At 41.6% G+C, this 27324-nt stretch overlaps 1 protein-coding gene across 2 annotated transcripts; it reads left to right on the forward strand.

Annotated features, from left to right (window-relative positions):
- Positions 1–683: 683 nt before the first annotated feature.
- LOC143363868 (uncharacterized) lies at positions 684–18226 on the forward strand. Of its 2 annotated transcripts, none has more exons than XM_076804396.1 (5): positions 684–875; positions 1228–1353; positions 1831–1954; positions 17649–17850; positions 17942–18226. In XM_076804396.1, the coding sequence occupies exons 2-5, from the start codon at positions 1263–1265 to the stop codon at positions 17996–17998; spliced, it is 474 nt and encodes a 157-aa protein (XP_076660511.1). In that variant the 5' UTR covers positions 684–875; positions 1228–1262; the 3' UTR covers positions 17999–18226. The 2 variants fall into 2 exon arrangements, with proteins under 2 accessions (XP_076660511.1, XP_076660510.1); XM_076804395.1 differs by having other exon boundaries at positions 684–871.
- The last annotated feature ends 9098 nt before the right edge of the window (positions 18227–27324 follow it).

Here is a 27324-nt window from a genome sequence, read left to right on the forward strand (position 1 = left end):
ACGAGATGGAAACACCGGCGTGTTGGATAACGAATAAGAAAGGAACTGAAAAGGGAATCTTTCAATTTTATTAAATGTTGGATATTTATAGGGAGGAGGGTCCTAAGTGGACATGTTTTTTTTTACCCGGAGTATGGAACGATCAGGTGTCAGACGTTATAACAGAATAAAAATTGTAATTGTTACATTACATTTATTTCAGTATCACTGTCAAAAAGTCTACGTGCATTTGCATAAGAGTATGATCCTAATAATGATAATGTATGATTAGATTAGGTCCGGATACGATGTTTTGCGAATGTTATAACTTAAAAATACTTTACCACTATTATTCATGCACACACCTCGGTCTCTCTTTTTTTATTATGAAATAAATGTTTACAACAGAGTCAATAAATTCATGTGTGAAGCTAAATTAAACCAAAAATGAAATGATTCAAAATTTCAAAGGTCTAAAAAGAACTACGATTCATAAGTGTCTATATATAGACTAGAGTTTTATTTGATCCTTGCTTTGTCATTGGGCGATACAACCACATACATTGCAACGCGCGCGCCAGTCTTTGACTGCTCTGTCCTCGTTACAGCATTCGAACGCGCCTCCGGAAATTATTCGAAGTCAAATAAACCGCCGAAAAAGACAGATGAAAATGGACATGTGGCAGCCTGGGCATCGCGCAGCGGCAAGCACGCCGACGAACCGCCAACATACATTGTATACGCGGCGGCGCGGCGACGGTCCACGGGAAGCTGCAGAGAAAGAAGCGAAGATCGGTTCCGAAGGCGGTCGAAGGAATGCCATCGAACATTCGCTCGCAAGCGTCGGCCAGTATTCACTTCAGAGCAGCCATTCGTGTCAGTGCCGTGTGTTGTAAGTACGTATTATGGCGATTAGGTTTGGAGTATACATTTTGATAAGTTTTCCCGAAAACAGGCCATTTGTCCGCACAGTACGGCGGTCTCTTTATTTTCCGAGATATTTGCAAAAACTGTCTATTTTGATGTAAACTTCTGCCTATTTTGAATGACCGAATTTGTTCTTTAGGGCGCGGGAGGGTTCTTTGGTTAAAATGTACAAGGAGATTTTTATTATCCACCCTATGAAATTATCGAGTCGATGTTCTCCCATTTTGCAATCAAATTCACAGAAGTTATTTATTCATGATCACTATAAGTTGTTTCTATATATGTATTCATTGAGTGATACATGTTATTATTTATTTCCAGTGTTTTCAAATGGGTGAGGTTGGCCAACGGATGCAATGCTGGTTCGGTCTTTACCTCACGCACTGGTTCCTCGGTCACCCCAGGGTCTCATGTTTCCTTTTCAACGGTTAAGAAGTAATTTTGCAGGTATTTCCTCATTATTTCTTTATCAATGTTTTAATTTGAATAGATTTTGTTTTCTTGAATTTGGAATTTATAGGATACGGGTCTTAGGGATTGCTATTCCCTTATAACTTCTGCGAAATATATTCTTTAGGTTCCATGAGTTTTAGCGCCTTATATATATATACATTAATATATGAAGGGAGGTATGAAATTATCGAGTCGAAGTGGTCAATGTTTTTTCACTTTGCAATCATATTCACAGAAGTTATTTATACATGATCACTATAAGTTGTTTCTATATATCTATTCATTGAGTTTATAAACGTTGAATGAAGTGCACAAGTGGATGTATTTCAGGTAGAGACAATTTCTAATCGCACCGCAAACGATCCCTTCATTTATTCTCAGGTTGTCCCTATAATTTATTTTCCTTACCGCGTGTAGTAGCTTAAAAACTTTACCTTCTGCCGTTGAATACATGTTATTATTTATTTTCAGTGTTTTCAAGTGTGAGGCCGGCCATTGGATGCAATGTGGGTTCGCTGTTCACCTCACTGACTGGTTCCTCGGTCACCCCAGGGCCTCGTGTTTTGTTTTCAACAGTTAAGAAGAAATTTCACAGGTATTTTCTCATTATTTCTTTATTAATGTTTTAATTTGAATAGATCTTGTTACCTTGAATTTGGAATTTATAGGATATGGGTCTTAGGGATTGCTATTCCCTTGTAACTTCTGCGAAATATATTCTTTACGTTCCTTGAGTTTTCTCGCTTTATATACATACACTAACCAGCAAAACTGAGTCTACACTATTTGAGCCAACATAACTTTTTAAAAATCTGATCAAATGACTTGAATTTTATTGAGAAGTTGGAAGGTTTAGTTTGTTAGACGAGGTGTAAAAAATTTTTGAAAAAAGTTTGAATTGGTCGGAATCGCAAAAGAAATAGTAACAGTTGGTTTTTTTAGCTTTTTTATCTGAGCCTGTATTGAAAATTTAAAAAATGTGTTTGATTCGCTTGAGTAAATTACATCCATGCTGAAAATTTCACCGATATTGGTTAATTCGTTTACGAGTTATAAACGCTTAAAAGTGGAAAAATTGCCGTTTTTCATGATTTTCGACTTAAAACCACACTTTTAATCGTTTATAACTCGTAATCGAATTAACCAATATCTGTGAAATTTTAAGCGTAGATATAATTTATTCGAGCAAATCAAATACATTCCTTAAATTTTCAATACAGGCTCTGATAAAAAAGCTGAAAAAACCAACTTTTACTATTTCTTTTGCGATTCCGACCAATTAAAATTTTTTTCAAAAATTTTGTACACCTCGTCTAATATATATATCAATTATTGATTCCCCTCGGGGTTACAATTTTAATTACATCTCCCTCTTACCCCAATCTTAACCTTAAACTTATCCTAACTTACCCTAACTTAATTAAACGTGTCCTAAAAACACGCCATAGAGAGAGAGAACGATCTTTCACTAATATCCGCCGCGTTATTATTTTTCCCTGTCCCACACATACATGCTTCTCTGCTCTCTCCCCTCCCTGCACCTCACCCATCCTTCCCATGCCTCCTGGACCTCCTCTTTCGGCTGCTCTCTCTTTCACTCCATTCCTATGCATTCTCTCCATTTACTTCATCTCCCATATCTCTCCATTCCTGCTCTTCCTCCATTCATCCACCTTCCTCATCCATTCCTCTCCTCCTTCATCCCCTAATACTTCCCCACCATCCCCTGCCAACCACTCCCCTCAACCCTCCCTTACACATTTCCCACACATGTTCCCACGTTTCCTCCTCTCACCCACAGACCTTACATACTTTCTTCTCCTCCTCCAACCAATACTTTCCACCTCTCATCTCGTTTCCCAACCTGTACCTGGCCACCCTTTGCCACCTGCTCTCTCCCCAGCCTTTCTTCAGATACCCCGGTATCCGCTCTCCCTTCACCCTCCCGTACCACATGTTGTACCTTGCGCTTCCTATCTTTTCCCATCTCTCCCCTGTTGCTTCTTCTTTTCCCCTTTCACTATCTCCTCACTCACTGCCTCTATCCTCTCCTCCATCATCTCCTCCGCCTCCTCCGCTGTCCAGCCCCTCTCTTCCCAAAAACGCCGTCACTCCTTCACCCACCCTACTACCTCCCCTCCCCTTCTGCCCCTTCCTCTTCCCTGCTCCCAGCACAACCTAGCTAGCTCCCCCCCTTTTTCCACCCTCAACTTCTTCTGGTACCCCCATGCCCTCAACCCCGCCCTCCCTCTCAACAACTCCCTCTGCAGCTGTTACCGCACCATATACCCCGGTGCGTACCTCTCTACTCCTAGGACCCACCTCAGAAACCTCTCCTGCAACCTTTCCACCTCTTCCCATTCCTTCCTACACCTCGTCTAATAAACTAATCCTTCTAACTTCTCAATAAAATTCAAGTCATTTGATCTAATTTTTAAAAAGTTATGTTGCTTCAAATAGTGTAGACTCAGTTTTGCTGGTTATTGTACATTAATATATACATTAATAACCAAATTACGAGAAGTGCCCGAAGACAGACCATTTGTCCGCACTGTACGGAGGTCTCTTTATTTTCTGAGATATTTGCAAAAAACTGTCAGAGTCTCCATTGCGAATTCTGCCTATTTTCAATGACCGAATTTGTTCTTTAGGATGGAGGAGAGTTCTTTCATTAAAATCTATGTTATGTCGTGCAGTTTCTCGCAATTGTAGGAGAGGTTCTGCGTGTTATTTTGTCGAATTAATGACCCGACACCTTCCTTTGCAATAACAACTTTGGTTTATTAGAACAATGACTATATACAGTTTACATTCGGACTGGTGATTATTCGGTTTCCTTTGAGAACAAGTTTGTATCTAATTTCTGCTCTGGGGTCAGCTCGCTCTTCACCTCGGTGGTGACTTTGGAGAAGAGTGGGAGATGGTCCCATTTTTGGGGGAAAGAAATCTCACTTGCTGATTGACTTGAGGGAGGAGTCATTTGTATGCAACCCCTGTTGGTGGTGGAGGAAGTCCCCACCCCAAGTCAAACGCGTAGAGAAAGTGCCTAGACCAGCACGTGACGATTGCCAGACCCCAGAGCAGCGTGACGAAAAAAAGGGCCCAAGTGGCCAGCACGTGCCTATGGTTTATTACCCCCTTGTCCCATGAGGGCGAGGACCATCGAGTTTGGGAACAATGCTTCCTTGGAAAAGCTAGATTTTCCAAGGACTTGGCAGAAGAGTCACTTTGTTCCAGTCATCTGGCAACTATGTTTATTAGGGGTCCCCAAACTGATGGCCCAAGGGGTCTGCCTTAGGGTCTCTAACCCTCACGCACTACGCGGATGCCTAACCCGTGACGATTAGGCCTTAACTGGTAACGTGTATATAAAAAATGCTTAGGCCTTCTCGAGACCCTTGTAAAAGTATCCCGAGGTCTAATGGTCTTTCCTCGGAAATGGCTGTGTGTCATAACAATCTACAAGGGAATTTTTATTATCCACCCTATGAAATTATTGAGTCGATGGGGTCAATGTTCTTGAACTTTGCAATCAAATTCACAGAAGAAATTTCTTCATGATATACTATTGTATATGTATCCATTGAGTTCATCAACGTTGAATGAAGTCTTCACAAGTGCAAGTATTTCAGGTAGAGACAATTTCTAATTGCACCGCAAACGATCCCTTCATTTATTCTCAAGTTGTCCCTACAATTTATTTTCCTTACCGCGTGTAGTAGCTTGGAAACTTCACCTTCTGCCGTTGGATACATGTTATTATTTATTTCCAGTGTTTTCAAATGGGTGAGGTTGGCCAACGGATGCAATGCTGGTTCGCTCTTTACCTCACGCACTGGTTCCTCGGTCACCCCAGGGCCTCATGTTTCGTTTTCAACGGTTAAGAAGTAATTTTGCAGGTATTTCCTCATTATTTCTTTATCAATGTTTTAATTTGAATAGATTTTGTTTTCTTGAATTTGGAATTTATAGGATACGGGTCTTAGGGATTGCTATTCCCTTATAACTTCTGCGAAATATATTCTTTACGTTCCATGAGTTTTAGCGCCTTATATATATATATACATTAATATATGAAGGGAGGTATGAAATTATTGAGTCGAAGTGGTCAATGTTTTTTCACTTTGCAATCAAATTCACAGAAGTTATTTATTCCTGATCACTATAAGTTGTTTCTATATATGTATTCATTGAGTGATACATGTTATTATTTATTTCCAGTGTTTTCAAATGGGTGAGGTTCGCCAACGGATGCAGTGCTGGTTCGCTCTTTACCTCACGCACTGGTTCCTCGGTCACCCCAGGGCCTCATGTTTCGTTTTCAACGGTTAAGAAGTAATTTTGCAGGTATTTCCTCATTATTTCTTTATCAATGTTTTAATTTGAATAGATTTTGTTTTCTTGAATTTGGAATTTATAGGATACGGGTCTTAGGGATTGCTATTCCCTTATAACTTCTGCGAAATATATTCTTTACGTTCCTTGAGTTTTAGCGCCTTATATATATATACACACATTAATAACCAAATTACGAGAAGTGCCCAAAAACAGGCCATTAGTCCGCACAGTACTGCGGTATCTTGATTTTCCGAGATATTTGCAAAAAACTGCCTATTTTGATGAAAAATTCTGCCTATTTTGAATGACCGACTTTGTTCTTTAGGACGGGGGAGGGTTCTTTCGTTAATACCTACAATGCACAACAAACTTTCTTTAATACACCCTGTGAAAGTATCGAGTCGAAGGGGTCAATGTTCTTCCACTTTGCAATCAAATTCACAGAAGTAATTTTTTCATGATCACTATAAGTTGTTTCTGTACTATATGTATCGATTGCCAAATGATTCCTTCAAATATCTCGATGCTTTAAATTTGACTGTGAGTTCCGACCTGACATGAGTATAGAAATGCCGCGAGTGGAAATACTGGAACATTTCGGCAAGAAAAAAACGTAGATAAAACGAAAATATACGAAATAGACATAATGAAGGATTTATTTTGTACATATTAAGAAGCAATATTTTATTCACTATATTGTCTTTTAATCTATTTCTTTTTTTTTTTTTACTAATTATTTCGCCAGTCTTTGAGAATACTCTTTCGGAAGGAACAGATGTTGCCATAACACAAAGATACTCCTTTGCAAGCTTTGATAGTGTTACGTCCCGAGTGGGATGAATTACGATTTTAAGAGGATAGGACGCAGTTTCAAACCTACCTGCATACACCGGCTATGGTTCGGGAAATTGAGGATCGTTTAAATAACTTTGTACCCTTATTTTGAAAACAACAATATTATTGATTTATTCAAAGTGTGGTTCTGAATCAGAGATTACAAATTTGATTTTACAAATATGGTTTATATAGCGCATATACTGGAGTGCTTATAAATAGTTTGATAATAATAATAATAATATTAATATTACCGTGATCACGGGTTCGAATTCGGTTACAATATACTCCGACTGCTGACACTGGTCTTTGAAACGGTTTGTCGCGAAACAACTGAATGAACTATTTTAACTTCAAAAGAGGTTACTGGACTATTGACTATGACTGAATAACTGATTGTTCACGATTGTCTGACCGACTGACTGTTTATAACTGAATTTGAGGAGTTGGTCCCCCTTTTTATGAGATGGACAGTCCTTTGTTTTTCAAAGATGCTGGCACAGGAGTCTCTACCTTGCATCTTTTTATCTTCTTGATGTCTCCTGACTAGTCAGCTGTATGCCGACAGGATCTTTTTACCATGAAGTCGGCGTCTTTTCTTATAATTTGGCATAATTGGACACCTTTCCTGTTTCTTCTCAGGGTGAAAACTGATCTTCATCTGCGTGTCTTGCAGGAAGATAAGTTGGATACGTTTCTCGTGCTACCTTACTGCGTAGAATTTTTAACATATATCTTAATCCTATTTTTACTTCTCCTCGCGCGACATCATCGGATGTCCATAATAATTCATAATAATTCTTCATCTGAGGGTTTATTCGTTGGCGGTCGAACCACCGGACGTGACACCTTTATAAATTTGAGGATTATAAGGACTGCTAATATTCCTGCACTGAAGGATCCAAATGTAATGGGATGAGAAGAAAAAAAATGTGTACATGGTGTGGGTGCGCTTGTCACCATCGGGTGACTACTTCTTGGGCGTAGCCAGTGTGGATCAGGTCATCACTCGTCCACGTTCATTTCGAAGTTCTCTTCGATGCATTCCGTGCACTCCCATGCCTGACGGACCCTTCCTAGTTGCCGACCGCAGTCTTGGCATTTGGAGTAGGTGTGGGCCGGGTTCAGCTGACACACGATGTGCCAGCCCCTTGCTCGTAGTACCAGTGCTCTCTTGGGGTTAGGCGGCCATAACATGTCCGGCATATCCTATTTTGGTGGTACACGTACGATGCTTCTTGCTGTGATGTACACACGCAGTATAAATTTAGAAGATTCCGGTACGTTTCAGGGTAATGGTGTGGTATTACCCCATCTATCGGCCCATAAAATTCCTCCAATACCTCCTCTTCGGGGCGGTAGTCCATACGTCTCCTCCGTACGTCTCGGTCCGGAAAATTCCCGGCGGGCAGTCCATATTTGGAGTAGGTTTGGGCTGGATCTAGCTGACACAAGATGTGCCAGCCTCCTTCTTCACAATACCATTGTTCCCTTCTGATCAGGCGGCCATAACACGCACGACATATCCTATTTCAGTGAGGTATATAGGACGTCTCTTGTCGTGGTGCGACGACACAGTACAGATTCAGGAGGTTCCGGTATGTTTCTGGATAGTGGGTCGGTACTATCCCATCTATAGGCCCGTAGAATTCTTCTAACACCTCTTCCTCTGGGCGATAATTCGGCCTTGGGACAGGCATTGTTGTCTTTCTGAATTGATCCTTTGTCCCGCTATTACCTTCATCGATTTTATATAGTTGGTCTCTGGGATATCAGGGTTTCTGATGTAATTTATCACTGGTTTACCCATACAAGTTGATGTGCTGAGGATTGATAGCAGCTTCTCTGGACTAATTTTCCGATATACATACTCATATATTGAAGGTTCTTTCCAAAACTTTCTAATATTTTGTTGATCAAAGGTCTTTGTCACTGCGCTTTATCCCACCGCTGTCACCAATTTTTGTTATGTCCCAGGTGGGGCGGATTATAATTTTTTGGGGATAAGTCGCAGTTTTGAACCTACCTGCATTCATCGGCTACGATTCGGGAAATTGAGGATTGATTAAATAAGTTGTATCCGTATTTTTAAAAAACAACAAAATTATCGATTTATTCAGAATTAGGTGCTGAATCAGATATTCGAAGTTTGACTTTACTTTACAAGCAGGGATTTTGTATAGCGCATAAGCTAGAGGGCTTACAAGTGTTTCGCTTTATAATAATATTAATTTATCGAGTCGCTGATTCTTGGAGATCGCTCGCAAGTTTGCAGTCGCTGATTTCGGGAGGGCGCTCGCAGGTTGTAGTCGCTGGTTTTCCGCAGTGGCTCGCAGGTCGAAGTTGCTGAACTTTCACGAGCACTTCGCGGGACTTATACGTCGAAACTCGTAGATTTTAAAAAGAACTGTTAATAATTGCACGACGCGTCTAACGTATGGATCTTTTACTAACTGACTGAACTCATTTTGAGGAGTTGATCTTCTCAATGTCTCCTGATTAGTCAGCTGTGTGTTGCCAGGGTTCTTTTACTTATGAAGTCGACGTCTTTTCTTGTAATTCGGCATAATATTCTTCTTGTTTGTTTCCAAGGTGTAAACTGATCTTCGTCTGCGTGTCTTGCAGGAAGATAAGTTGGAGTCTTTTTCCGCGCTACCTAACTGCGTAGAATTGCTAACATATACTTTAATCTTATTTTATTTCCTCTCGCGCGACATCATCGGGTTTTTCTATAATAATTAATACTAATTCTTTATCTAAGCGTTTATTCATTTACGGTCGAACCACCGGACGTGACAACGCATAAATGCACTGTCCTGAAGGAAGTTTGTTTTTGCTAACAATTACATGAGCTAAAACAACTCTAACAAGTCCTTTGCAGAAAAATATAAACGGCTGTTTCGGCCTAATTATAAACTGCTCCTTAGCCCCAGCAACAGTTGTCGAGATCATCCAATATGTATCAGTCGCTCCATAACACCTAACGCTGGGGTTATTTGCTTCTATGTCAGGATGTATCTCATACATACTAGCGCCGACAACATGGGTAGGCCACACATTCACTTCTGTACATTTCAATCCCCAGAGATTATCGGATCCCACTTTTTGGTACTTAGTACCCCATGCATCTTGATTAGGCTCAGTCTGTGTAGGTATCCGCACCAGTTTAGCGTTGTGACGGTGATCTCGCTTCGAATGTGCTTGTGACACGCACCAATCTCTGCTTGATACGCCTAGGAAAGCTTCTCTTAAAGCGCTTGCTTGTTGAAGTGTTTTCCGTAGCGAGCAGTTTCCCCCATTCAGCAAACGTATCCGCCCGGGCTTGGCGTATCAGAGCCACAAGCTCCTCATCCTCCCCGCGCATAAGCTCCACCTCCACCGGGCGGCGGAACGAGCAGGCGATGTGGTATAACTTCCCACGCTCTGCCGCCGCCAAATGGAACGATGGAACCGTTGCGAGGAGGCCCACCACCTTGACGGAGATGGAGCGGTATCCCCGTGTGGCCCGCAAGGGGCTGTTTCAATAAATGAAAACAATAATACTTTACTCTCGAATGGTTTAGGAACGACTAACTGGCAAGTTTCGATAGCCGAATAACCTGATCCAGTGTTTTGCGATGCGACTATCGAGTGTGCCGCGCGGATTTCCACTGTATATCCACCCGAGGTTGTAAGGCTCGGATTCACCGTTGTGAACGCGTCGCGTACCCGTATCGCCGAAAAGTTACCCGCCAATTTAATATTGGGTAACGGGATCCGATTGAAAGTGCTGTGGTTGCGTACGATCGCGAAAGTCTGATAACAACGGAATGACTGCTGCGTTTGCTGTCCGGGGTCCGTTTGCTGGCCATCTCGTTGGTGTCCAACTCTTCCAAGGGATGGACCCGAAAATCCCGAAAGACTCATCCCCATTCGTTGATTGACCTGAGGGGAGGCGCATCATGTCTACTACGCATCATGTAACTCGCATCATGTCATTTTACGTATTCTTAATTTGTTTTTAATATATGTTTTACACCTACTGGAAAAGTAATAAGAATGTAAAGATAGATCGAAATTGTTTATAGCGAATAGTGATTTGTTAAGGGCCAGTTTTCCTACGTGGCCTTGAGTCGCCACGCTCCAAACAGGAACTAGGAGAAGCTTCCTAGCGATCTTCACGCTACAAACGGCCGCTAGGAGAAGCTCAAATGACAGTGTGTGTGCCGTGTACGTGCCGTGTGCGTGTGCCATGGTATGCCCCACACAACGCTAGATCCGCAAGAACGAAAAAGATTGCAAGGGTTCGGGAGGCGGCAAATCATTGTTCGATAATGCAAAGATGGGGCTTTCCAGGGGTGAAAAGCGTTAGATAAAAGATAAATCTAGAGCGCTCGCGAACGAACAGGTCCTACTTTTGCGTTTTCTAGGCGTAATTTGCAATATTCGGCAGAATGTAGATATAAGGACACATTTTCTTAAATAACCGGGTTCTTATTGAGAATGTTGACGGCGAGCGCTCTAGCGGTGACATATACAATGTCAATGCAACGCCTATTATATTGTATAATTACGTATTAAACAAAGGATTTGCCGCCCCCGAAAAACCATCCCACAGCTATTATTTTGCTCAAATATAGTTCCGGCATTTTTCGCTACGAGCGCTGTATTCTCTTTCCGATCATTGTCGTCGTCAGCAGTCACTATGCTCGAATGAGAGTCGTGCGGCACACTCACACACCGCCAGGTCGACGTGTACGTGTACCGATGAGAATAGCAAGTGTCCGGGATGCCGCGAATCATTCCTCGATAATGCAAAGATGGGGCTTATCAGTAGTCAAAAGCGCTAGATAAAAGTTAAATCTAGAGCGCTCGCCATCAAACAGGTCCGACTCTTGCATTTTCGAGCAACATTTTGCATTACTCGGTCGCATGGTGCCTGCCGTAGCTTCGTTCGAACAGCCGTGCCTCGGCACACTCACACACCGCTAGGTCGGCGTGTACGTGTACCTACGAGAATAGCAAGGGTCCGGGATGCCGCGAATCATTCCTCGATAATGCAAAGATGGGGCTTATCAGTAGTCAAAAGCGCTAGATAAAAGTTAAATCTAGAGCGCTCGCCATCAAACAGGTCCGACTCTTGCATTTTCGAGCAATATTTTGCATTATTCGGTCGCATGGTGCCTGCCGTAGCTTCGTTCGAACAGCTGTGCCTCGGCACACTCACACACCGCCAGGTCGGCGCGTACGTGTACCTACGAGAATAGCAAGGGTCCGGGATGCCGCGAATCATTCCTCGATAATGCAAAGATGGGGCTTATCAGTAGTCAAAAGCGCTAGATAAAAGATAAATCTAGAGCGCTCGCCATCAAACAGGTCCGACTCTTGCATTTTCGAGCAACATTTTGCATTATTCGGTCGCATGATGCCTGTCAGAGAGGCGATCTGAGCACGCGTGGCCGACATCGTAAACGACGGCGCTGCCGTAGCTTCGTTCGAACAGCCGTGCCTCGGCACACTCACACACCGCCAGATCGACGTGTACGTGTACCGATGAGAATAGCAAGGGTCCGGGATGCCGCGAATTATTCCTCGATAATGCAAAGATGGGGCTTATCAGTAGTCAAAAGCGCTAGATAAAAGATAAATCTAGAGCGCTTGCCATCAAACAGGTCCGACTCTTGCATTTTCGAGCAATATTTTGCATTATTCGGTCGCATGGTGCCTGCCGTAGCTTCGTTCGAACAGCTGTGCCTCGGCACACTCACACACCACCAAGTCGGCGTGTACGTGTACCGATGAGACTAGCCAGGGTCCGGGATGCCGCGAATCATTCCTCGATAATGCAAAGATGGGGCTTATCAGTAGTCAAAAGCGCTAGATAAAAGATAAATCTAGAGCGCTCGCCATCAAACAGGTCCGACTCTCGCATTTTCGAGCAATATTTTGCATTATTCGGTCGCATGGTGCCTGCCGTAGCTTCGTTCGAACAGCTGTGCCTCGGCACACACACACACCGGTAGGTCGGCGTAACGTGTACCTACGAGAATAGCTAGGGTCCAGGATGCCGCGAATCAATCCTCGATAATGCAAAATGGCAGAGTTGGGCAAAATATTTATCTAAATAAAAATTTCGAATAACTAGTAAAAGATAAAAGATAATTTTTATTCCTTATTCGAAGGTTCAAGTAAAGAAAGTATCTTTATTTGATGTGTATCGAATAATTTTATTCGACGAGAATTTATCCGACGAAAAAAGATAATTTTTTTTTATTCGAAGCGGATTTATTCAAACTTCGAATAATTTTTTCATCTTTTATCTTTATTTTCTATTCGAAGGCTTCTAATAAATCTTCGAATTATTTTTACCGAGCGCCGAGCTTCAAAGACCCAGCGACGACAGACGACATACAATGTAAGCGGATGGAGAATCGCGCAAGTATGAAAGTTTAAACTTTTAGATTTTTCAATATATCCTCATGAAATTGTGACGAGCGAATGGAGGGGATTTTCCTGATGAAAATAAGTTCAAATTCGAGTGTAATCGAACAAGTTTCATTGATACGTAATGTTACGATAAAAATTACAATCTCATTAAAGACAGTCCAAATGATGTCGTGTTTGGACTCATTTTCATCGGGATAAGCTCTACAATTCATTCGTATAAACAATATTGTTCTGATTAAAAATGTAAAAACATAAATTGCCAATAATGCTCGATTCTCCATCTGCTTACATTGTAGGCCGTAGGTCGGTCGCTGGTCTTTGAAGTCCGGAGCTCGTAGAGTCGCGAGATATCGGTGTGAAACAACTACCAATACAATTGCAAAACTTGTTTATTTTTCATTATTTTTTTATGGGACTTGCGCCAACAAATTCGTGGCATTCTTCTGATTAAAATGACACTAAACGCGGTACAAATTGGACTGTGTTTAATATTTTTAATTGTAGATATATTCGAAGGCTTCGAATAAATCTTCGGCTAACTTTTGCCAGCTCGACGAATAAACCGGTCGGACCGGAGGACCGAGAGCGCCGAACGTCGAACACCCAGCCACTGCCAAACAGCCTACAATGTAAGCAGATGGAGAATCGAGCATTATTGGCAATTTATGTTTTTACATTTTTAATCAGAACAATATTGTTTATACGAATGAATTGTAGAGCTTATCCCGATGAAAATGAGTCCAAACACGACATCATTTGGACTGTCTTTAATGAGATTGTAATTTTTATCGTAACATTACGTATCAATGAAACTTGTTCGATTACACTCGAATTTGAACTTATTTTCATCAGGAAAATCCCCTCCATTCGCTCGTCACAATTTCATGAGGATATATTGAAAAATCTAAAAGTTTAAACTTTCATACTTGCGCGATTCTCCATCCGCTTACATTGTATGTCGTCTGTCGTCGCTGGGTCTTTGAAGCTCGGCGCTCGGTAAAAATAATTCGAAGATTTATTAGAAGCCTTCGAATAGAAAATAAAGATAAAAGATGAAAAAATTATTCGAAGTTTGAATAAATCCGCTTCGAATAAAAAAAATTATCTTTTTTCGTCGGATAAATTCTCGTCGAATAAAATTATTCGATACACATCAAATAAAGATACTTTCTTTACTTGAACCTTCGAATAAGGAATAAAAATTATCTTTTATCTTTTACTAGTTATTCGAAATTTTTATTTAGATAAATATTTTGCCCAACTCTGCCATTTTGCATTATCGAGGATTGATTCGCGGCATCCTGGACCCTAGCTATTCTCGTAGGTACACGTTACGCCGACCTACCGGTGTGTGTGTGTGCCGAGGCACAGCTGTTCGAACGAAGCTACGGCAGGCACCATGCGACCGAATAATGCAAAATGTTGCTCGAAAATGCAAGAGTCGGACCTGTTTGATGGCGAGCGCTCTAGATTTATCTTTTATCTAGCGCTTTTGACTACTGATAAGCCCCATCTTTGCATTATCGAGGAATGATTCGCGGCATCCCGGACCCTTGCTATTCTCGTAGGTACACGTACGCGCCGACCTGGCGGTGTGTGAGTGTGCCGAGGCACAGCTGTTCGAACGAAGCTACGGCAGGCACCATGCGACCGAATAATGCAAAATATTGCTCGAAAATGCAAGAGTCGGACCTGTTTGATGGCGAGCGCTCTAGATTTATCTTTTATCTAGCGCTTTTGACTACTGATAAGCCCCATCTTTGCATTATCGAGGAATGATTCGCGGCATCCCGGACCCTTGCTAGTCTCATCGGTACACGTACATGCCGACTTGGTGGTGTGTGAGTGTGCCGAGGCACAGCTGTTCGAACGAAGCTACGGCAGGCACCATGCGACCGAATAATGCAAAATATTGCTCGAAAATGCAAGAGTCGGACCTGTTTGATGGCAAGCGCTCTAGATTTATCTTTTATCTAGCGCTTTTGACTACTGATAAGCCCCATCTTTGCATTATCGAGGAATAATTCGCGGCATCCCGGACCCTTGCTATTCTCATCGGTACACGTACACGTCGATCTGGCGGTGTGTGAGTGTGCCGAGGCACGGCTGTTCGAACGAAGCTACGGCAGCGCCGTCGTTTACGATGTCGGCCACGCGTGCTCAGATCGCCTCTCTGACAGGCATCATGCGACCGAATAATGCAAAATGTTGCTCGAAAATGCAAGAGTCGGACCTGTTTGATGGCGAGCGCTCTAGATTTATCTTTTATCTAGCGCTTTTGACTACTGATAAGCCCCATCTTTGCATTATCGAGGAATGATTCGCGGCATCCCGGACCCTTGCTATTCTCGTAGGTACACGTACGCGCCGACCTGGCGGTGTGTGAGTGTGCCGAGGCACAGCTGTTCGAACGAAGCTACGGCAGGCACCATGCGACCGAATAATGCAAAATATTGCTCGAAAATGCAAGAGTCGGACCTGTTTGATGGCGAGCGCTCTAGATTTATCTTTTATCTAGCGCTTTTGACTACTGATAAGCCCCATCTTTGCATTATCGAGGAATGATTCGCGGCATCCCGGATCCTTGCTAGTCTCATCGGTACACGTACACGCCGACTTGGTGGTGTGTGAGTGTGCCGAGGCACAGCTGTTCGAACGAAGCTACGGCAGGCACCATGCGACCGAATAATGCAAAATATTGCTCGAAAATGCAAGAGTCGGACCTGTTTGATGGCGAGCGCTCTAGATTTATCTTTTATCTAGCGCTTTTGACTACTGATAAGCCCCATCTTTGCATTATCGAGGAATGATTCGCGGCATCCCGGACCCTTGCTAGTCTCATCGGTACACGTACACGCCGACTTGGTGGTGTGTGAGTGTGCCGCGACACGGTTGTTCGAACGAAGCTACGGCAGCGCCGTCGTTTATGATGTCGACCACGCATGCTCAGATCGCCTCTATTGTCAGAGATCATGCGACCGAATCAGAGAGGATACTCGGAAAATGTCACTCGACACTGAATGTGGAAAGTGCACCCAGCTCCCCATACTGGACGAAAATGTTACTATTTAGCTTCTTCTAGTGGCCGTTATAGCGGTACTATCGACTGTTCAAGGCCACCTGGGAAAACTGGCCCTTAAGTTTGCTTATTTTGTTTACTACTATTATAATTTGCTCAAGTCTCTTATTACTAATTTTGCATATACTTCATTTATTATTAATTTCGTTTTAAATTGAATGTTTTTAAAAATAAAATCTTTGTTAAATTTATTAATTATATTGGTAAATGTGGGTGTCCGGTGTAATGATCGAGGCCGTGTTCGGTGGTATACGTCTTTATTGGTCGGTGGACCGTCGACTGCCCTGTATCGACGTTCGCGACCGAGTGTCGATCGCATACCTTTGACTGACCACCTCTCCCTCGCGTCAGTCAATTGTTTAACAGATGGCGACCGTCCCCGGAGCCGATCTTCACGTGTTTCTTTGCGGCTTTCCGAGGACGGTCGCCGCCGCGTTTACAATGTATATTGGCGGTTCGTCGGCGTGCTATTTGCACGGCCGCCACAGTAAATTTAATTTTCTGCAAACAATTTCTGATATATATTTATACATTAATAACCAAATTACGAGAAGTGCCCAAAAACAGGCCATTAGTCCGCACAGTACGGCGGTCTCTTTATTTTCCGAGATATTTGCAAAAAACTATCTATTTCGATGAAAAATTCTGCCTATTTTGAATGACCGAATTTGTTCTTTAGGGCGGGGGGGGGGGGGGTGTTCTTTTGTTAAAATCCACAAGGAGATTTTTATTATCCACCCTATGAAATTATCGAGTCGATGTTCTCCCACTTTGCAATCAAATTCACAGAAGTAATTTATTCATGATCACGATAAGTTGTTTCTATATATGTATCCATTGAGTTCATAAACGTTGAATGGTCTTCACAAGTGCAAGTATTTCAGGTAGAGACAATTTTGTAATTGCACCGCAAACGATCCCTTCATTTATTCTCAGGTTGTCCCTACAATTTATTTTCCTTACAGCGTGTAGTAGCTTGAAAACTTCACCTTCTGCCGTTGGATACATGTTATATATATATATATATACAGGGTGTTAAAAAAAAACCATTCAATATTTATATGGTATATAGGATACACAGTGCTGAGTGAAAAAGCTATAGTAAACATAGGTTGAAAGGTCAACCGTTTCTGAGATATAAACATTTTTGTTACATTAGACGAATAGACTTGATTCGTTGGACGCGTCGTGAAGTGTTATAGTGATATATACAATTTAGAAGTGTGCGAGAATGTTTTGTTCGACATCGTATCATATTCTCGAACAAAGATTGTGAGTGACTGCCGGTGTGCAATAATTCGCAAGAGTCGTGCACTGAATCGTTCGGACGTGTCGGAAATCCATGGGGTCGAGACGAATCAGTGAAGAATTTTGCTCTTCAGTGATTGATCTCGATCCTATGGATTTCCGACCCGTCCCAACGATTGGGTAACCGATTCTTTCGAATTATTGCACACCTGCAATGACTTACAATCTTTGTTCGAGAATCCGATACGATCCCGAAAAAACCGTTCTTGCACACTTCCAAATTCCAAACAACACTATAATACGCGTCAATTTGAATCCGACATTTTCGAGACGGCGCATGAAGTAATTCTTTTTTCTTTTCCAGAATTATGGAACCAAACACCATCAAATTTGAAAAAATGTCCTTAGAACAGGGGCCATCCGCCCCAACGCCACGGGCCTCGCAGATACCGTGGCCCATTGCGGTAAAATTGTTGCCGCCCAACTTTCCGCCCTCCCGCATCCCGAGGCCATTTGAACGTGGGCCCCCGCCCACCTCCACGGCTAGGCTAAATTATGATTCTTATGTAAGTAAATATAGAATAAATGAAGAAATAATAAAATAATAAATAAATGGTGAATAATTAAAAAATTATAAAGCATAATATTATGTTTCAGAATAAATTGGCCAAGCTGATAAAGCGGGCGGAGTACCGCCAGCGGATGCGGGGCTAAAAAAAGAGAGGCTGCTTTCATCACACACAGGCGATAAAATAAACTAAAATAAATAATAATAACTATAAATTAAAATAATAATAAATATAATTCTTATTATATAATTTAAATACAAAGTAATTATAAATTATTTTTATAATGTTGTTAGGCTTCTTTTATTCACTTGTAAGAAAGTACTAGAAAGATAGATAACGCGATATCGTTAACTTAAATAAATGTGGGCGTATTACAAAATACTATGAATCTTTATTCACGACAACTGTACACGACGACAGTCAGAATCAGAATGTCCTGCTGTCCCAAAAATCCTCAGCCGTGAGAACGCCTTCGACAGTATGCCCCCTTGTTTATGACACCCCCAAGCTAAAGGACTTTCCCTTGTGGAAGGGCAACGCGCTGACAAAAACCACATGGCCTGCCTCGACCGTTTGCTTACTTCGATTTTTCTAACACACTTTTCACGCTGTATTCTTGGAATTCACTTTTATTACTTTTTTACACGCGGTTTGCAACCGTCTCACACGCTGGTTCGTTTGCTTCTGGTGAAAACTACACGCACGCGTCTCTACGTTCTATCTTTTCTTTCGCTCCTTCACACGTATTTACTCATTCTTTCTCTCTCTTCCTTCGCGCTCATTTGTTCATACTCGCTCTCTTTCTTCACGCTCATTTGTTCATCCTCGCTCTCTTTCTTCATGCTCACTTCACGCGTACTGACACATTCTTTCTCTTTCTCTCTTCACGCTCACTTCACGCCGCTACAATGTTATTTCCAAGAGGCCGCGGCATCAATATTAATCATAATTATTATTATAGATGATTTCATTTCTTTTCGTTTGTTTGTTTGTTTATTTCGATGTTTTAGTTTGTTTTGTTTGTTTGTTTCTGTTTAATTTTAATTTTACTTTGAATATTCCCCTATCATAAATTATATAATAAATATTCTGTAAGGAAATAAAAATAAATAAATAAAAAATAAATATATATAAAATATAAGTTTGTTTGTTTGTTTATTTTCATGTTTTAGTTTGTCAGTTGTTTCTTTGTTTCTTTTTGTTTGTTCGTTTTTGTTTAACATAAACGTAGGGGACGGAGCCGTTGGCGGAAATCGCCGATTAGGTCAGCGAAAACGCAAAAACGACCAGCGTTTTTGTGGAGCAGGTCGTCCGCGGATGGCCGAAAAACATCAACGCAACGACAGGTGAATGCCCGAGCGAGCGGGTGCGAATGAATGTGAGAGAGTAAGGAAGGTGCGACGACCGCGAGCGATGTAGGTGATCCGATTCGGGTGTATGTATTAAGGACCATCGGGCTATATATGCGAGGTAGGTCGCGGTCGCGGAAGTAGAGAGTCAGAGTTTGACGGAGAGAGAGAGAGAGAGAGAGAGAGAGAGAGAGAGAGAGAGAGAGAGATATTAAACTGCACTTTATTGATCGCAGACCGATCACAGGCGGCACGACCAGCCGGTCACTCGCGAGCGATGGAGAGAACGAGGACGTCACGAGGTGCGCACGATCGAGAGAGAGAAAGCGCGATCGAGAATCGCGAGCCGGCGGATGGACGGATATCTTGCGCGTGCAGATTTCTGCCGTCGGAACGCGAAACGCGTGCCGCCGCGATACGGAAATCTTTAACGCGGGCGACGGAGATCTTCAACACGCGGCAGAATGCACGTAACGTGGCGCGGAAGATTGTAGAAAATACTGCGAAAGAGCAGTTCGAGATCGCGAGAGTCTCCGAGCGAGAGATTTTGAAATCTGACCTGAGCGAGACGAGCGCGAGCAGCAAACTAGCGCGAGAAATATGACTGAAGACGAACGTTAAGAGCGTTAAGCAGCGTGATGCGAGTGACGAACATTAAGAGAGCGAGAAGGCACACGCAGATGCCTTCAATAACAAGGACCATCGAATGTGGAGCACCGTGATTGGTGCTCCCGAATCGGATAATCCTTGTTTGTCTCGATTTGAAGGATTCGAGCGTTGAAATTCGGCCAATGAGAGACGAAACTGTTGCTACGCGGTGTCGAGCAACGGCGACACGCGTTCTTGCCGCGTGTTGACATACGAGACAAAAACTGTATGATACAGCGGTCGCCAGTTGAGACAATAGCCGCCGAATTCCAACGCTTGAATCCTGAACAAATTGTAACTTACCGAAAGTGCTGTTTCTAAAAATCTTGACCTTGTACTTGGTCCATAAATTGTTACTGGCCTCCATTTTTTTTATTGCGGTCATCAAACGACCCCGTTGCAGTGGTGGCCAGTAACAATTTTCGCCCTCTAACCACTTTGTTAGCACTGCCTCCATGCTGCCATCTTCGATGAACTGAACCACCGTCCACGTTGCAGTTTCCATTGTTTGCTTGCCTAGAATTGAAAAATACAGTCAAAATTTCTGTGGCATGGTTTATAAGAAAACATACTAATTTAAACATTAATTAAAGAGATATATACGGAAATTAAGAGAAGTTATATCAATGTAACAAATATAGCGGAAGAGCATAAGCAAAAACACGAACGATAACAAATAGTAGCAATAAAAATACTTACTTGTCTGAATATTACAAGAATGACGATGTGGAATTATGTTGTTCTCACTTCACACACTTGCTCCTGCTCCCAGATCGATTCACTCGCAAAATTACTTAAAGTGCCGAATACGTCTCCGGATGGTTCCACGATAAGTAATGAGAAGTCACTCGCGCTCCTAGAAGACACCCTCGCCCATCCCCACTCCGCGGCCAGATCCCTTAAGAACAAGGTATCGTCCACAGTAAAGACCCCTAACTTTCTAAACATGTGTCAACGAAAGCTCCGACTCGGGTGTGAGTACAACCTCAAGTTGCCAGCCATCGCACAGTGGCGAATTCGGCCGAGTTCGTGGCCAAAATTCGTATCTTCAAATCTATGATGAATTATTGAAATAAATGACGACGATATGACTCCCCTAAAGACGTCTTTTTCAAGACGTGGTTTTAACGTCTGAAATAGATACCGAAATAAAACTGACATCTGAAATATAGCTATGTTAGTACTTTTTAATTTGTACTATGTATGTACAATATCTCTTTTTTACACAGAAGAGCATGCGTTTATGTTTTAAAAATTAACACCAACACTAAAAAATATTGTTCACAGAAAGTTCTAGCCCCCGGTAACATGACGGGTTTTATATCTGACTAATCCGGTACTGGCAGACAGAGGGTAACTTTTTCCCGTCAATTTGTGCTGCCTCACCTTATCTGGCGATACTGGCAAGGGATCATATTCAGATGCGAAAATCCCATTTTGATGAGACTTATGGGAGCTTATAGTTCTTTGAAAGAAATTTGACACGTGCTTTTTTATCAGCAACCATACACTCGGGCGTTAAAACCATATTTTTTGGGATATCTCGGAAACCAGACGTCGAAAAAATTTGAATTTTTTTTTAAATTGTGTGTTTTTCAATGGGAAATGTAGTCGCGCAAGAAAATTTTAACAAAAGCTTCTTGTTTAAACAATATATTAAAAATTTGATTTTTCTTCAGTTTCCCTTATTTATTGTTAGTTCATTTTAATGTAAACTTGGGTGTGTGATCTTTGATCCAAAATAGGGGGTACATGTTTCAGGATTTTTTTTTGCCATTTAACAATAATTATGCATAATGGAAGATATTCTTGCGCCTGGCGTGCGTAGGAAGGAATTCTGGCTGGTTTTATCGAAATATAAGCATTTAGTATAAACCTGTATAGTATTTTAAACAATACCACTGGGTTATGTGTCGTTTATTATTTTATTAGTAGCGAAAGAAGGTGGCGCAGGTAGCAGCGTGACGCGGTGCTAATTATAATTACGGCGCGCCGCAAAAAAATCAAATTTTTAATATATTGTTTAAACAACAAACTTTAAAAAAAAAAAGTGTGAAAAACACACAATTTAAAAAAAAATTCAAATTTTTTGGACCTCTGGTTTCCGAGATATCTCCAAAAATATGGTTTTGACCGCCAACTTTGAGGGCTGTTTTCACCCCTTCAAAGTGGATGGTTGCCGATAAAAAAAAACAAGTGTGAAATATTTTTCAAAGAACTATAAGCTCCCACAAGTTTCATCAAAATCGGATTTTCGCATCTGATTATGTTCCCTTGTGAGTATGAAAGGGACGAGGAGTTCTAGCAATAAATGACGGTCGACGAAGCGAGGTTCTACTGTAATTATTTCTCTTTCTATCGATATTTTACCGACCGTATATGACACCACATTTTAAAAAAGGACATCTTAAACAATATCATATGATGAAGTCTATTGCCAAAACAACCGCTGGTAACCAATGCGTTAACTATTTCTAGCCCATCATCATGTTTTCTATCATCCTACCAATGATTCACAGATTAAATAGGAGTCACGAGTGACCGACGAGGAATAAGTCGTAGCCAGAAGAGAACAAAAACACGAGGGGTCAACCGTATGGCGATCAGACGTATTAAAAACGCCGTAAGCAATTCTCCCCCTAAATTCTCTTCCCTTGGCGCGGTTCTCATCTCTGACGGTCGCAGGGGTGGGAAGAAAGGATGTCCCGTATATACAGTTTCGCTGTCAAAGGTACGATACGTAGTATCGGTTAGCGGGTAGCGATATTGTTACCACCGGGATGCTTCTGTTCTCACTGAAGAAAAGGGTGGTATTTGCTGAGAGCACGTGGGTGGTACACACCGCGACATACATTCTGTGTAAGACTCTAGCAAACCGCGCGTGCCTGTGTTGCACGAAAAAATTTGCCCTTTCCGGAGGCGATGCTTTATTTCCAGAGAAACTGTTTGTCCCTGAGCCTCGTGGCTGGAAAAATTATGATAGTGGAACTGGCAAAAGTGGAGCTAACACCTCTCCTCACCTGTGAAGAAATGCGGAAAATACGAAGCGGATACTGTTGCTCAACGTATCCTCTTCGAAACGGATTTATATTATTTAGTGATTGTAAAATCGAGGCAGCCAATCGATGGGGGCAGAAATAAAATAAATCAGCATACGAGAAGCATGTAACAATTTCCGATATTTCGCAGCCGATTAAACGACCAGCGATCGAGCAGTGGCTCCTGAAACTTATTACTCTGACGTAACGGCGAAGGGCAGAGGGGGTGGGGCCGACACGAACGTGAACGCTACCAAGCAGAACCGGGGGTAATGTAGAATGAAAAACGAGGAAAAGTCGAAGATAAAATTTCACTGTAGCTGAAAAACGCGGAGTATCAAGCCGATTTTTTCCTTACGGCGTTGAAAACGTAACAATGAAATTATTGGCCACAACTAACACTGATTCCTACCGTGTCCCTGCTGGCCAATCCCGCGAATGGAAACGGTAAAATCGGATTTGTTACGTTCTGTCGAAAGCTCTTGATCGGGAGATTAAATATCTTCACATTCAAATTCGTGGAATTTAAAAGGTTTTTGTATCAGCCCATTGAGAGCATCGAATTTAAAACATTATATTTTGAACGATTATTCATCCCAGGCTAAACGAACAATGATTAACAAGACCGAGGATTTTATAGATTCGTGTTAAAAATGGATGGATCAAACGCAAAACAGTATAGAAGCATTTAGAAAATCTAGAAACGCATAAACGATTTAAAAGGGAAATAAATTTGGTCTCTGTATTTTTCAACGAACGCAGGCGATATTTCTTTCGCATTAGAATTCGCAATATATTGATTAATATTTCGCCCGAACGACTCGATGACTCTTCTCTCTCCGTAAACATGTAATCTGTTAAATTTTCGATTTTAATAAGCGCGGATATTTCCGGCCAACGGGCAAATAGACCATCCACGCGATTATACACAAAACGCGATAAAATAAACGCGTCATTTGTTGCGAACGTGATTTTTATTTTATTTCCAATCTCGCGAAATCCCATGGTCATTTACGGAAGAATTGAAATAAATATTTTTTTAAATTTTCAATGTATCCGCGCTCTGATTGACCCGCGTTTTTCGTTAATAACTCCTTAACGAAGCCGAGCAGAACATTTTCACGGAGGAAAAAGTTATATAAAATTTATTGTTATGATAAAAGTTATTATAAAAAGTAATAATAATAATATTGCTTTATTCAGCCTTACGGCCAAGAATTGGACTCGGTTTACAATAACCTATGAATACAAAAAATAACTATCTTATCCACGCATTAATTCTCTCTCTCTCTCTCTCTCTCTCTCTCTCTCTCTCTCTCTCTCTCCCCCCTTCCCTCTTCGACTCACCCATCCCTACCCTGACTACTCTACCTATATTCTGCCTGTTCCTATTCTTATTCCGATTATTGCACCATTTCCTACTCTGTTATCTTTGGTTTACGCTTCCTTATATTACCTTTATATTTCTGCTCGCTTATCTCTCTTCTTCCTGAACTTTTGAAGCCGCGCTTCAACATTTGTATCTATCCTCCCACTCACTATGTCCTCCATCCTGATCCTTCCCTCCATTTCCCTGCATTCTCTTGTTAGATGCTCCAGATTGCCATACCTGTCCCCACACAGGTCGCATTCTCTTGCTTCGTCTCCCAGCCAGTATTTGTTCCAGTTTTCTGCATTTCCGCATCTTACTTGGGCTACTAACTTTTGACTTTCCCCTCTTCCCTCCTTACTTAGGTATTCTGGTAACTCTGCCACTCTTATAAACTTGTACCTTTTGTTATATTTTGACTGCTCTATCCTTGTATATTGTTCTTGCCGTTGTACCTCAATGTCTCTCTCCTTTAGCCTCTCCGCTACCTCCATCTCTAGCCTTATCATCTCTTCCACCCCTGCTTGGCTCCATCCGTTTCTCTTTAAGTATTCCTCCCTTTCTTTCCCGCTTTCGCCCTGAACTTTCCCTGATTCCTTTTCCTTCAGACATTCCTTGACTATCTTCCTCCCTGCTCTGTTTCTTACTCCTTCCGTGTATTCCCATGGCCTAATTCCTGCCTTTACTCTAAGCCTCGCCCTTTTTGTTTCTTCCACTACCAAGTATCCTGGGGTACGCACGTCCAAACCAAGTGTCCACTTTATATATTTCAGCTGAATCCTTTCTACTTCTGTTCTCTCCTTAAAGCCCCATAGCTCTACCCCGTATAGGAGTACCCCCAGTACCAACGTATCAAAGAGAAACATTCTCATTTTAAAATCATTTTTAAATTTCCTTTCGCCGATTCCCCATACTTGATTTAGGACCACGTTCGCTCTCTTTATCCTTTCCTTTACGTGACCTGCTATCTTTCCGTTGCTTTCAAACTTTATTCCTAAATAACAGAATTCCTTGACTTCCTCTACCGTTTCCCTCTTCCAGTTCCATGCAGCTTTCTTCTTTTTTTCTCTCCCAATTTATTTTAATAGTATCATCGTTGTTAGAAATTCTAACTGTTAATAGAGATTTTAAGAAATTAGAATTGTCCCAAACAACGCGTTTTACGTTCTACGTGTCGTGCTGAGTATCGTAGGAGCATGAACTGATCGCGTGCCATAGCTCTGTTAATTTTACGGAATTTTTAATTAAAATTCCGGAGGGCCAGACAACGGTATTCGATTACAATATTTCTCGAAATCAAGCCACGAAATTCTATCGTATTCTAAGAATAATTATTCTGATTATTAAATAGATTAAGAAATAATTTAATAAATAATCAAATTGTTTGACGAATACTTCGCGTTTGCTTTAAACCTCACAAGAAAACTTCGATTGACTATTTCGCCGAGGGATTTTTCGCATGTTCCGGGAAGTTCATATTTATTCATCGAGTTGCATTGGCGTTTGAAACAAACGGAAGAATGGGATGAATAAGTTCTTGTTTGCATACCCGACATATGTAGATATTCCCGTTGAAATCGCGCACGTGACGGGCTTTCTTGTTTATCCGTAAAAATTCGAATTTCATTCTCCGCTCGAAAAATTTGCGTCACAGAGGGGAATCATTATTCCCGCAGGGTATTATATCCCGTCGGCCGGGATCGTGTGCGCCCGAATACGAGGCGCATACAATAACACGCGATCCGCTTCTTGTTCCATATTTCACGGTGGGCCCAATAAGGATCACAATTAAGCCCGCAGTGTTCGTCTTCCGCCATTTGACAGTGTCTAACTCTCCTTACGCAAAATTATGCGCGGTGACTTCCGGCCCGTGTTAATTGCGACGTGGAATCCGTGGAACACCGTATCGAACGCGATTGTCGAGAGTGGATTGTCAAAAATGGAATTGAACAACGGGCAATAAACAAACATCGTTAAGTGCTAATTTTTGTTCGCTGTGGATTTTGTGCATTTATAGAAAAATGGAAACTGGAAAGCTAAATTGTGAAGGTGTTAGAAAAATTGGAGAATATTATTTTCAATTTATGAAAGTTGTTGAAAGAACAGGCACATTTTCATCTTGTTTCTATTTTTTACGATCAACTTATTATTTATTTAGAACAATTTTATTTTCTGTAAAGGTTTTCGATACAAGAATCGAAAGTTTCTTATCGAAATGCAACAATGGTGATGACACTGGCAAGACCCGTGTTGTTGACATATATCGAAAATTCACTGTACTTCCAAATTTCGGTAATTCAGAAATTGTCCGGCGATCGACAAACCAGCCCTCGATCACTTGTGACTCATCTCAACTTCGATGACCTTATGAGAACGACGAGAGACGTTTGACCTTAACTGCCGAGTCCTTCTATTTTGGGGGGTGTGAAAAATTCATGTGCTTTTTGCCTCTCATCACGGACGCGATGCTTAACGAGATATTTTATTTATTATGGCGGGTGATTCTTGTCGATGGACTGCGGATGTTTGGGCAATTTTCAGTTTCTGTAGTCAAACTTTAATAAACCCCACGAAATCTTATTTTCAGTGGTAGCAACTTTGTAGATCTAAAATCAAGAAAAATTCTACTCCATTCTATTGAATTTTGTAGTGTAGATATAATTGAAATCAATCTGAAAAGCCGGATATAATCATTTTCTTTGGGGTTATTGCAGGAAAGAAGATAGCTGAACTTCTTAAAGGTAGTTTCCGACGGATCGGTTGAAAATAATGAAAACGGTACGCTAACGTACACCGATCAGAAACATTTCTATCTTCGTTATATCTTGGAATTATTTCCTGCGCGAAATTGCGTGCAACATCCGTAAAAGTCGATTTTAATTTTTCTTTTTATTTAAGCACAATGGCATTCCTTATTACAAAAAAGTAAGATGTACGAGCAACAACGGTGTCAACATCTCCGCTAATTTCCCGTCAAAAAACTTCCCGCAAAGCAGCCACCTTTGTTCGCGTAAAAACGAAGGATCTCCTAAGTGGTTTTCTTGATTGAGGGGATGAAGAAATTCAT

The sequence above is a fragment of the Halictus rubicundus genome, unplaced genomic scaffold, assembly GCF_050948215.1.
Source record: "Halictus rubicundus isolate RS-2024b unplaced genomic scaffold, iyHalRubi1_principal scaffold0160, whole genome shotgun sequence".
NCBI lineage: Eukaryota > Metazoa > Arthropoda > Insecta > Hymenoptera > Halictidae > Halictus > Halictus rubicundus.